The sequence below is a fragment of the Phoenix dactylifera genome, chromosome 15 (genome assembly GCF_051530095.1).
Source record: "Phoenix dactylifera cultivar Ajwa chromosome 15, Ajwa_hap1_PhDact_Kaust_v1.1, whole genome shotgun sequence".
NCBI lineage: Eukaryota > Viridiplantae > Streptophyta > Magnoliopsida > Arecales > Arecaceae > Phoenix > Phoenix dactylifera.
This window is the reverse complement of record NC_143204.1, coordinates 12,530,824-12,544,103: the sequence shown is the minus strand read 5'-3', so window position 1 is coordinate 12,544,103 and position 13,280 is coordinate 12,530,824. Positions and strand designations below refer to the sequence as shown.

The 13,280-nt window shown below is 37.6% G+C and overlaps 1 protein-coding gene across 1 annotated transcript; it reads right to left on the bottom strand.

Annotated features, from left to right (window-relative positions):
* Positions 1–1,883: 1,883 nt before the first annotated feature.
* LOC103695483 (arabinosyltransferase RRA3-like) lies at positions 1,884–7,935 on the bottom strand. Its single transcript, XM_008776823.5, has 2 exons — positions 7,422–7,935; positions 1,884–3,275 (listed from the first exon to the last, which is right to left on the bottom strand). Exons 1-2 carry the CDS (start codon positions 7,608–7,610, stop codon positions 2,163–2,165), a joined length of 1,302 nt encoding a protein of 433 aa, XP_008775045.3. The 5' UTR covers positions 7,611–7,935; the 3' UTR covers positions 1,884–2,162.
* Positions 7,936–13,280: the final 5,345 nt, after the last annotated feature.

The following is a 13,280-nucleotide window of genomic DNA, read 5'->3' as shown; positions in this document are numbered from 1 at the left end:
CTACTTTCATAGAAAAATTGTGTGAACTACCTATTATACCTTTAATAAAGAAAAAAATCTTATCCATAGATTTTGATGGCTTAAGAATACTTTTGAAAAAAAAAATCCAATTTCCAAATGATGAGAAAGTAGCTTTCTCATATCTTTCTTGAATTTTTCTTTTCCGTGAAACATGAAAATCTTATTTTTATGAGAATGCTACTTTTTCATCTCTCTTATTTAAAAACTCTAACCAAATAAGAAGTATTTTTCTTGTTTTTTTATTGATCATATTTTTTTTTACCAAACGAGTCCTTAATAAAATCCTTAATAGCTTCATATAAGGAAGAGAAATAAAAAAAGTACACCACATAAAAGTTAAGAGTGTATTTATTAATTTATTTTTTTGAAAAAGAAGGACAAGGTTCACTGAATTTCATTGAAATTGAGATTATGAATTGTGATAAAGATGGGACTTATTTCAATCATTGATGCCAAATTCTAGTCATCTCACCAACCACATCAATTGGCAGTTGGATATCTCCACCATGACAACCGATTGATACCTTCAAACCACATTTATCAAGTTACATAAATAATATAAAAATATGATATAAATAATATAAAAATATTGCTATGAGGATGGAGAATCACAATCATCTGTAATTATTTTTTATGCACATTGAAAATGTCTCACACTAACGAATGATGATGATACCTTGCACCTGCAGATGTCATCTGGTTCAGTAAGTAAAGGGCTTAATGACAGTAACTTACGTTTAAATCCTGCATGCATTTTAAGATTTGTTACCTTACTAACTCGACTTGCGTAGAACTAAATGATCTTATGTGCAAGTACTTGCCAAATGGATATAGTTCAAAAAATGGACAATGCTAACTACCTTCCAGCAAGCAAGATCATATTAACATTTGTCACCTTAAGGTGAAGACAACTGATGAGAGTTTCCATATGATACTAAAACATTCCATCCTTATCATAATTAGAGCACTAGATTATAAAGGAGATCAACAAGAGCTGTCTTCCACAGCTTCTACTGAAAGTCAACACAATAACAAAGTCGCAGAATAGCGCTTTAACAACATAGTGATCCTTGCCCTAAGCAGACACCTTCTACAAGTTAAACATCAGGTTGACAGGCTAACATCATGATATGAGAGGGGCTTCACTTTGAATAACTCCAACAATTGTGCCTCTCAAGATCCATAACGTAGCATTTATCTTTCCTCAATAGGGCATGCCTAAACACACAAGCACATTAAGACTAACATGAGTCAATGAACTACTAAGCCGCCACCTGAGCATTACCCACTGTTTGCAAAGCTAAGCCAAGTTCTTTTTGGATATTTAAAGCTCAATCAAGTTGTTTATTCTCCAGAATATTTTAAGCAGACACATAAGAACCTCAAATTGTACCTCAAATAATACCAAAATAATAACAATGACATCAACATGGTATTAACAAAGTGAACTTATATACTCATCTAGCTTACCCATTTGCTCTGCATTTGTAGGATTCAGATGGATGTTCCCCAACATGTGTTACATGCACTGCAAACTTGTCAGAGGATTGTATTGCAGATGGAGCCAAGGTGGAAATTTCACTTTCCTTCCACTTTTGCAGTGGAACTAAATCATGCCCGCATTTATATAACTCTGCATGATACCATACAAATCCTGAAAACATAGAGCTTCAACAAGTACTGAATCTTTACCCCAAAAACAACGTACCAAACTACTGATCATGCTAAATATCTTCAACAAATCAATGAACCATTTCCACACAAGACATAGATGAGAAAAACAAGGAAAAGGTAGTGCCACACTTTGATGGGAATGCCACCCACCAACATGAACAAATAAATAAACATAAAAACGCTAGTAATATGCGAATCTTTCAAATAGATTCCTTGCCTGGCAGTAAAATCAAATTCGCCAGAGAGGGGAAAAAAGTGCAGTGTAGAGCGTAAAGAAAGGGTTGTGATCAAATTACAAAAAAGCATTTCTGGTAACAGCACTCAATAAAAAGTTCAAGGGTAGCAACTTCTGAAAACTACAATCAACATGCTTTGTAGATAGATCTACGGGAAGTAATGTCTACAAGATACAGTCAAACCCTGTGCTTCCATTGCAAACGTGAAAACCCAGAGCAAGAGCCCATATACTACTCTGAACCATCAGGGAAAGGATCCAGTGCATTTTGATTTCCATTGACATAAAACTCCACAACAGCTTTCATTCTACGGAATTTATCTGGATGGTAATTCAGATGAACAATCACAGGCTTTAGCTTGCGTATATTAGCATCTTTTCTCACAGTCTTGAAAAGAACTTTGCTGTTCATAAAAAGATACATATCCATGGTTCTCCTAGATGCATGAAGCCCATCATATCCTGGGTGTGAGGGGAAAAAAAGCTCTTCATTAAAGACCTGTTGGTCCCATGCTTTTTCACGAGATAGCCTGCTTGCTACACGATCCAAAAGCTCAATTGAGGGAATTGTGGGTCTAATATAGAAAAAACCAGAATTGTAAACCCATATCCGCATTGTATGAGCATATCTTGCCCAACCCATTTTAGGCTCATCAAAGACATCATCATAACCATAAGCTGTCATGTTACTGTGACCGTCACTCATGGATTCCACATCAGAATCTCTGTAGAGATGATTAAATGGGTTCTGTAAGTAGATAATATCAACATCTGAGAGAAGAATACTGTAACCAAGCTGCAAAAATTCTCTCAAAATGCGGAACTTCAATCCAGACACTGCATGGTTCCCACCTGTCCTTCCAATAGAATCTACGCCTTCATCAGGTTTTCTTCGGTAAACAGGAACTCCCTTTGATTTGCAGAAATTTTCCATCCCATCATCCAACGCTACAACTAGATAATTAGGTATACCCACTCTTTTGATATTCTCAAACCATAACTCCACCATCTCCCTCACGTTAGAATTTGCTAGAGCAACTATAAGCTCTTTCTGAACAGACACCTTTTCTAGCATCTTTGCCAATCTTGGGTTCACAGATTCATCAGGAATGATGGTTGGATTTGTTCTCAAACTCCTGACAGTTCCAAAGGGACCTGCTTTATGCTGGACTCCTAAAGCTAGAAACTGCTTCTGAGCCTGATCTTTTCCTTGCTCAGCCAATTGAAGCTTCATAGTTAGCTCCCTAACCTGCTTCTTTAATTCTGCATTTTTTTCTGATAGTGATGCCAACTCTGACTTCAAAATATTTGTCCTCTCAAGTGATTCACATGGGGCTGAATTAAACTATAATGAGCAAAAAAAAAGAAGAAGAAGAAAGCTATCATTCTGACATGAAAGCAAAGAAAAATGATTATTTAGGACAAATATATCAAAGAACAGAATGCTGTACAGTTAAGAGAACTAAAGTCATAAGACAATTATGCCACCAAGATGAAAACTAGCGGCCTGTATTTATATCAAATGGATGCGAAAGTGTGGCTCAATTCATCAATAACTATTTTCTAGATGGTTGGATGTTTAATTCCGTTGCTGCACATATCTTCAGTGTGATCTTCTCTTCAAGGTGGCTGAGTCTATTTTCACCTACAAGATCTCTAGGAACCTAGCACAGCGAAATCTATATGATGTCAGCTTTGAAGATCAATTTAAGGGTCCATTGCTTGATGCAGTGCTAGAAGGTTTGTGATGACAAGAGAATGGCACAGATTCGAGTCATGGATTCGAGCCCTTGGCCAGTCCGGATTGCCGAGATCATAACTGGGTAATCGCCTTTTAGATTTGATGATCAAATTAGCTATCCTTTTCTTCCTATATGATTTAATTCACAATGCTAATATTACAAACCATGTCATACATAAAGGGCAATTACCCTGTTATGGTCCCGGCACTCCAGCATTCTAGAAGGGCGGACTGGGGACAGACCTGACCTTTGGTATTTCTTTTGCACAGAGTGACTGCCAAGGACTCAAACCCATGGCATTGTGCTTGTCAGCCAAAGCCTTTTACTATATGCATCTTTATTGTAATTCTGGATGCCTTATTAATCAGATTTCTATCTAAAGAAGTGCAGCTTGTTTATTAATAACCTTTCCATCAAGGCCATGAGTTCCCTTTACAAGGAACCACAAAATGTGCTAATCCGTTGATCTAGATTGACTCCTGATGATTGATCTACATTAAGTATATAGATCAAAATTTTGTATCTGATACTGAAAATGAGAGAAGATAATATAAAATCCAGCACAATGACTGTAGTGTTGGATTATTGAGCATGAAATGATGCATGGTGGTAGAGAAAGGAAAAGAGTTTTCTCGAGGCAAATGACCTGTATCACGAAACACTTGAACAAAAATTTGATTAAATCAAGCAAATTCAAACCATTAAACTAAATTCATAACAGAAAAGGAAAGGACAACTCAAGTCTCTAATACCATCACAAGCAACATCCTAAGCCAAGATAACTTGGTTTGCATGAATCTATTTAGAAAAATACAACATTTCGAGAATATATCTCACACTCATACACTATAAAATCATATACTATAGAAGAGAAAGGGAAAATACCTTTCTGATTTTTATATTCCTACTATTTCTCTCAACTTCTTGTTCCTTTGATCTTTGTACTTTCATTTCAATATCTCTGCGACTGAAAGCTTATATGCTTGCACTATTATATCTGTTTCTGTATGATATGCGTAGGTATATATGTGTGTGTGTGTAAGAGTGCGCGCGTGCACTTGTGTGTACACGCACATACAAACATACATATATGTATGTGTATAAGCTAGACTTGGCTACATCTAAGTGAATCTCCCCTCAGATCCAATTAGGTCTACAATGAACAATGGGCATTCCATATCAATGATTCAAGTCATTAGATATGAACTACTACCTCTAGTTTGCTTAAACATGAAAAATCATATGATTTGGAGACTCATAGCCTATGCATCAAGTGATCAAACATAAATATTTTAATTTTATTTAGATCATCTAATTTTTTGATCACTTAGATGCATAGGCTAGTGGTCTCTAAATCACATAATTTTTGGTATATAAGAAATCTAGAGGCAGATCATATCCAATGGCCCTCATCGTCCAATCTAAACTTGATCAAATATGAGTAGAGATCCACTCAAGTGCAGCCGGGTCTCTCTCTCTTTCTCTCTCTCTATATATGTATACATGTATGTGTATGTGTGTATGTATGTATGCGTATATGCATGCGTGCATGTGTGTGTGTGTTACAAGAACCTATCTAGTGCTTCAAATACTTCCAAAAGATGTTTGTCAATCACACACTTCAAAATCATATACCATACATATGAAATTATTTTTGGTTCTTGGATCCCATCCATAATGCTAGCTAATTAATCTTATCTTTAAGTCCAACTATTGGATGTTCAAGACCTGTTAATAGAGACCAACTTGGTAATATCTTGCCATTAATCTATCACTACAAAACCACATATTATATAGATGAAATGGACACTCAGATCTCTAGTCATGACACTTACTAGTGGTGGCGGTAACTGGATTCAAAACATGTAAAGGAATCGATCTTAAATTCAAAGCCTAAATCCCTACAAAGAATCTAATAATATCTATATGTTCTTGATGCCTGGATCCCATCCAAAATTCTGGCTAATGAATGTTATCTTTGAGTCCAACTATTGGATGTTCGGGACACGTTAGTAAAGACCAACCTGGTAATATCTTGCCACTAATCTATCACTACAAAATCACATTTATAGAGATGAAATTGACCCTCAGATCTTTACTCATTAAACTTATTAGTTGTGGTGGTAACAAGATTCAGAAAATATAAGCAATCAATTTTAAATTCAAAAGCCTTAATCCCCATAAAGAATATAATAATATCTACCTATTTTTGATGCTTCGATCCCATCAATTATTGGATGTTCAAGAGCTGTTAATAAAGACCTACTTGATAATATCTTGTCATTAATCTATCACATTGTTGCTTCTCCGACTCTCTTTTATCAACCCAACTGATCCAATTCACAATCAGATAAGAATAGTTTTTTGAAACCTTCACATAAAAATAAAATGGATTGCATGATAGTTTCCATTCAACAATTAGATCTTCTCACAAGATTCCTCTTGGGGATTATCAATAATTGGAATTTTGATTATTAGACATTTATTACTAAGATCAATAATTATTAGACGACGTGCCAAGCAATAAAAAAAAAGATAGCCAGTGCACGACATTCCTGCGACTACAGAGTTTGGGAAGGAATGAATGTATGTAACTTTACTTCTGCATATTGAGAGGCTATTTCCATGTTTCTAACCTATAACCTCAAGGTCACGATGGAGTAAGCTTATTGTCACACCAAGGCTCACTCTCAGGATGCGCCAAGCAGCATCATGCTGTACTCAGTTGTTCCATAGTGCCTGCACTTCTCAATTTGAAGAACTTCATAAGTTCAAGTAACATTGATCACAATCTACTAAAGGCTTTCCACAACGCTCCCACTAATATGAATACCTATTTGTCAATCAATTACTCAATCATGAAAAAAACTAGTGTAACATTCACTTATCAAATGACTAACTCTATTCACCCACCAAGAACTAACTATAGCACCCCTATTGCACCCAATCTACAATAGACCTAAAGGCACAGCAATAGAATAGAGACTCTCAAGCCACAAGTAGTTTTCACTTCTACTATCACTTTCCATACATGCTTTTAGCCATGCCATCAACATATCTGTTACGGACAACCTTCTACAAGTCCATCACTAAATTACTTCTTCAGATATTATATCATAACTTAACACAACAGTTTGTAGTTAACAAATGTTTGAATGAAACCATGTGCAGCTGTTATGATCTTTGGCGGGCTATTAAACAGTGAATATAAGTTCAATGTTTTCCTCAACAAGTTTAATTATAATTAGAAAATTCCATAAAAATTGCCAAACTTTCAATATACAAGGACAGACCAAACGCTAACAAATAGTCGGAAGAATTGATCATGGTGTAGCTGTTAGAAAAAAAAAAAACGATTCTCGCTAACTTACGAAAACATAATATGTCTTTTCTTTTCCTCCTGGAAATGGCCGAAAAAATTATTTTTTTTTTCCTTGGCCAATTAGAGTACTTCAAAATCAACGCTTTAGGTTCCAAACACCGACATAAATGGAGAACCACCCAAAAAAACTGAGCTAAAATTTAACAAAATCTGGTATAAGACACCCAAAACTCTTCTTATAAATTGGAAAAAGAAGAAAAAACACATAGTTGGCATATGAAGAATTATACAATCAAATCACCATATTTTCTGAAATTGGGGCGACTTCTACAATTTCATGCATTTTTTCTCTTCAAGCTTCAATCTTTCGATGAGAAGAAGTCATAAAATCCAAGAAAAGAAGGAAATGAAGTCGAATCGAGAGTACCTGACTCCATTTGGCGGCGTCCTGGGTGCGAGAAGGAGATGGGGAAGAAGAGCGGAAGAGGCCGTCCGGGAAGAGGAAAGCGAAGACGCATCCAAGGATGATGCCGATGAAGATCGCCATGGCGATCCGAGATCCGCGAGAGGGCGGGCCATCGCCACGCGTCAGGGGGCCCACCCGCCGCAGTCTCATAGTCTCAGGCCTCCGATCCCAAACCGGAGGAGGAGATGAGAGGAGAGGAGAGAAGACGGACGATAGAAGCTTTTTTTTGGATTTTGTTTTTTAAAAAAGACTTCTTCTATAGGGGAAGAAATCAGAATGCGAGAGTTTTCCTTTCCCTGGAAGGCTGTCGAAAGCTCAGGGAAAACTCGGTCCTTGGCCAATTTCAAAAACATCCCTCGATTTTAAAAAATTTCAAACGGATACCTCAAATTTGTAAACTATTCCAAACTAATCTTCTTGACTCTCCAACCAGCAGATGGCGCTACTCTGCCATTTCAATTGATAAAAATACCCTCTCCCTCTTTTAGGCTATTCTAACATCTTTTTAAGATTTGGGCAGTGGATAAATAATCCAGATCATCTATATAATCGCTTTGAGATTTGTGCAGATGGATGAATATTTGAATAATTCATAAGAGATGAATATTTGGATTGCTTTAAGATATGTATAGGTGAATGAATAAATTAATCATCTATTGATCACTTTGAGATCTATATAGTCGGATGAATATTTGGATCATCCATGCGGTTGCTTGGAGATTGTGCATGAAAATGAAGATCTAGATTTCTTTGAGACATATGCAGCTTCGCTTTAAGATTTGTGCAGGAAGATGAACATTTAGATCACTTGCGGTTGCTTTAAGATCTATGCAAGCGGATAAATATCTGGATCGCCTACAGCTGCTTTGAGATCTATAAAGACGAATGAATATCTAGATCATCCTCGGTTACTTTAAGATCTATGCATGCAGATGAATATCTAGATCATCCATGGTTGCTTTGAAATTTATATAAGTGGATGAATATTTGGATCATCCATGGTTGCTTTGTGATATGTGCAGGCATCATCCCCTTTGAATTGCTTCTTCTCCTTTTTTCCTCTTTATGCTGCTAGCGGTTAATGGAGAGCACAAGCGATAGCACCGGTGAACCTCTCACAGCAACACCAACAACATTGACGCACCACTCCCTTTCAACTTGGGTGAATCACTCTCTTCTCCCCAAAATCTAGGGCTCCCCACCCTCCCAAATCCTAATTTCCCTCTTTTCCCTCTAATTTCTCAATCTCCAACTTCGAATTCCACCCCGATGATCTCCGACATGGCATAATTTCAACCTCTTCAACTGCCTCATCCATTCTCACCCAATCAAAGCTCGATCTTTCGGGCTCGAACCATCCCCTACCCCCCCCCCCCCCCCTCTTGCCTCCTTTGGCAGTGCTGGGATCTTCAACAACTGAAGTCTCCTACCGAGGGGGGTGGCAACGCCAATGGTGGTCAAGGTGTAGGAAAAGCCCTCCCCCGTCTCCTTGTTCCCACGAATCTAGGTTATCCACATGGTTTTGAGATCTAAGCAGATGGATGAATAATCTAGACTTTGAGATCTATGCAGGTGCATTAATAGTCTTGATCATCGACTAATTGCTTCCAGATCTGTGTTGAAGAATGAATAATCTAGATCATCCATGGGTCACTTTGAGATTTGTGTAGGTAGATGAATAATCCAGATCATCCACTAGTTGCTTTGAGATCTATGCATGTGGATGGATGATCTTGGTCATGCACTGTCGCTTTGAGATCTATACAGGTGGATGAATAAAAAAGTTTGAAGCACTTTGAGATATGTATAATGGATGATCCAACAATGGTTTCACATGAAGGAAAGTTGTAAGAATCAAGCCAACTAGGTTTGGCCTGGACCAAAGTCGACAGACCTAGTCAACTTTGATTTAAATTAAAAAAAAAAAACAGAGGATGCCCGCGACCCTTTGCTTCCCCTCTTTCATTGAGATAAGCCATGGCAAACCATGGCTATTAAGGCTCTGTGGGATCGTTGAACTACTGCGGGGCTGTTGAACAGCCATGGGGCCGCCGCTAGCCATTGGGGGCGGGCACAACCTCCGCCAAGATCCATGGATGCCCGAGCGTATCCCTCTCTTTGGGGGGAGGGGGTTATAAAACCCCAATTCCACTCCACCCCATCCACCATCCGGCTTCCATTCCCCTTGCTCATCCTCCTCTGGTAGCCAGTGAGCCACCTCGACCAAGCACCGACGCCCAAAACCCTCCATTCTTCCTCTGTTCTGAGTGTCCTGTTTCGAGAGCCATCCTTCATCTTCTCGTCGGGAACCACCGAAAATCACCACCGTCGGCCAAACTTCACCGCCTCCACCCCTCGCCGGTGAGTTCCCCATCCCCTGTCAGAGTTTTTTTTTTGGGCCGAGAAGGCTGCCTCGAGGCAGCTAAGGGTGGTGCCCCTCTACTTTTTCTCCTCTATTTTGCCAGAGAATGGGCATTCTCACTGGCCGATGCCAGTCGCTCCCCACCTCCCGTCACTGCCTTTGGTGTTCGCCACCAGACCTGGACCCCGACAACTATCTTTTTTCTATTTGATATGAGATAGAAGGAAAAAACGAACTGGCAAAAAAAAGATACTTAGAGAATGAGATTGGATTTCTATTCCTATTTTTTGAAAGTCCTCAAGACTGGAATTGTCGCATATCAGCTGCAATGTTACAAGGTGCTGGAAGGAGGGCCGTGGCTTATAGAAGGAAGAGTTATGATTTTGAGAAAGTTGCAAAGGGGGATGGATGCGCGCAAAGACCTTTTGGAGATGGTTCCTGTTTGGGATAGTTTTACTCAGCTGGGACTTCACCTGTGGTCTCAAAGGATGATCAGTCGGATAGCGAGTACCATTGGAAAGTCGTTATATATTTATCAACCTACGACAAGTAAATCAAGGCTCGCCTATATGCGGGTTTGTATTGAAGTGTGCGCTTAATCCGTAGCTTGTTCGCCCTCGGGCGTGCTAGCGCACTACGGCTTTGATGCTGGAGTTTGCTGGGTGGGGGAGAAGCAAGCCGAACCTCTAATCGACCCGGACATTGATCCACCCACCTCCTCCCCCAAAAAACCAAGAAAAGAAGAAAGAAGAAAGAAGAAGAAGAAGAAGAAAAGGGAGAAGGACTTATCAGTGGTTGATTTGCAGTCGTCGTTGGGTCGGAGGCTTTTTTCTTCCCCTCCCCTATTTTCTCGGTGAGGTAGGCGTCCCCATCGTGCGCCACGGCCTTCAGCCGCAGCCGCCATTGGTCCTCGACCGGGGCTGCCATCGGGCCGGAGGCCCATATATATATATATATAGGTCCCATCCTTGGGGTAACCATTCTCTCTCTACTAAATTTGTAGATCTAGGTTCGATCTACCCAGTCGGAACTTGAAAGCATGCTTAGATCCATTTTGGGTTTCTTAGGGCTTTTTAATTTGCACTTAAATTTCTAATTAATAAATAGCAAGCAATTTATACTTTTTAAATGGTTTTGGATAGGTGCAGCGGATTTGCCCAACAGAACATAAAGATCTTTGGGCGAACAGAGGTAAGTGACCCTGACACAAACCTTATGAATTTCAAATTATAGGTTAATTTTTAGCACAAAATTATGAATTATATTTGATGTGATTTTTTTAAAAAATTTAGGATTAAGCATATGATTGTAAATGTTTCATATTTTTGGCCAATTTGCATCATTACTTCATACATTATTGTAAATGAATTATGATTATAAAAATTTGCATGTTACTATGAAAATGATATGTATGGCATGATTAGGCATTTTAAAATTTTACAATGCCATTTAGCATTTCCAACCTATTTATAAAGATATGATTTATGAAAAATATGAAATATTTTACGAGCTCTTAGATAGCTATGACCACCTCTAGAAATAAAGGCCAATCGACATCCTAAAGCTAGCATCCAATGAAAATGGCCCTCTGCCAACGGATTATAGTTGGTAATGAATATGAACTATAAAATCTTATCGATTATGAAGACAATCCTGTCACGGATTATAGTGACCGTAGCAAAAAAAAAAATAAATCTTGAGCAATGTTTTGACTAAAAGTATGAGTAAATGGCAAACATTTGATGATTATGGATATTTTAAATTGTACTTTAGTTTTACGAATTTGCATGATTTGTGCATACAAGATTAGTTTGCTATGACAGTTTGTTATTATGTTTATAAAATATTTTATTTTATAGTATAAATGGACCTTTCAAATGATGCATTGAATCATGTAAAATTATACGTGATCCGGTAAGGTGGTGCATGGTTACTTACTGAGCCACAAAGCTCATTTATCTCTTTATATTTTTTTTCAGATAATTAAGGTTGCTAGGAGCAAGAAAGAATAAGTGAATGATGGATGAAAGAATAAAGCTCAGAGTATAGTGGCAAGCTATTTATAAATGTAGTTACAACTATAAAGTTTGGATTATGTAGTTTTGAATATTTAAATATTGGGTTTAGATGCTTTGTATTGTTTCTCTTTTTTAGAAAATGAAATTGGACTGAATTTATTATTCTATAAATTTCATGAAAAATTTTTCATTGTGGGCTTCGTGATATTATGGGCAATACCCTATGGTAGCACGACCATGTCATGCTCCAGATCTGGGGTGTGACAAAAGTAAGTCTTGGCACTATTATGTGATTGATAATCCTTTTATGGTACAAGGGTAGGTTGTTCATAACATAATTTTATGTTACTGTGTAATGGTCACGTGTCACAACTTTGTTAATGGAGATTAATTGCATGACTAGTTTGGAACAATTTATAAAATCGAGGAATCTTTTTGAAACCTTTTAAAGTTGAGGGGGTATTTTTGAGATTGGTTGAAAGTTAGAAAAGTATCCCTGTAATTTTTCTTTATCTTTTCATCTTTTCTTTTCTTTTATTTATATTCTTATAGTAAATTGATTTTATTATTAATTATATTATTTATAGGCTTGTACTTTCAGTTGTTAGGCTTGTCTAATAGTATAAGAGACGTTGAACTGTAAAAGTTAGATACGTAGAGCCATGAAAATTAAACTAACTCTAAACTCTAGGACCTAATTAAATTTAAAGAAAAGCTTGCATAAATTTTCAATTGAATTTAATAAATCTTAAATATATCTATATGTACATATAGTTTAATTATTGGACTTATCAGGATATATATACCCAAGTGACAAGGTCCAAGGTATTCTATTTTTTGGTGAAAAATAATCCCATTCCTTAAATAAGAAAAAGAGCGTGTATAAGCTTTGTGTAGTAAAACTAGTTACATCTTTTTTTTGCAAAATTTCCTTTAATAATATAATTTTTATTACTTATATTAATATTATTAAAATGCGATATCAAAATTTAAAAACTAAACTTGTAAGTGCGAGGACCCGTGCGGGCGTGTATTTAGTCCCACATCGGTTATCCGCTGGATAGAACTTGGGTACTTATACAGGATCAAGGAACCCAAATAATAACTTCCGACTAGCCATTTTGGGTGAGGTCCTGGGTTGTTACAAATGGTATCAGAGCGGACTCGGCTCATAACCTATGTGGACTAGGGGATACTGCAACACAGATCTATTGGGATTGACCACGGGCCAATCGTGGTGTTTGTGATTAGATTTGAATAGATTTGAACCCTTAGCCTGACGAGGACGTCAGGGCTTGAACGGGGGGAATATGTGAGGATCCGTGCGGGCGTGTGTTTAGTCCCACATCGGTTATCCGCTGGGTAGATCTTGAGTATTTATACAGGATCAAGAAACCCAAATAATAACTTCCGACTAGCCATTTTGGGTGAGGTTCTAGG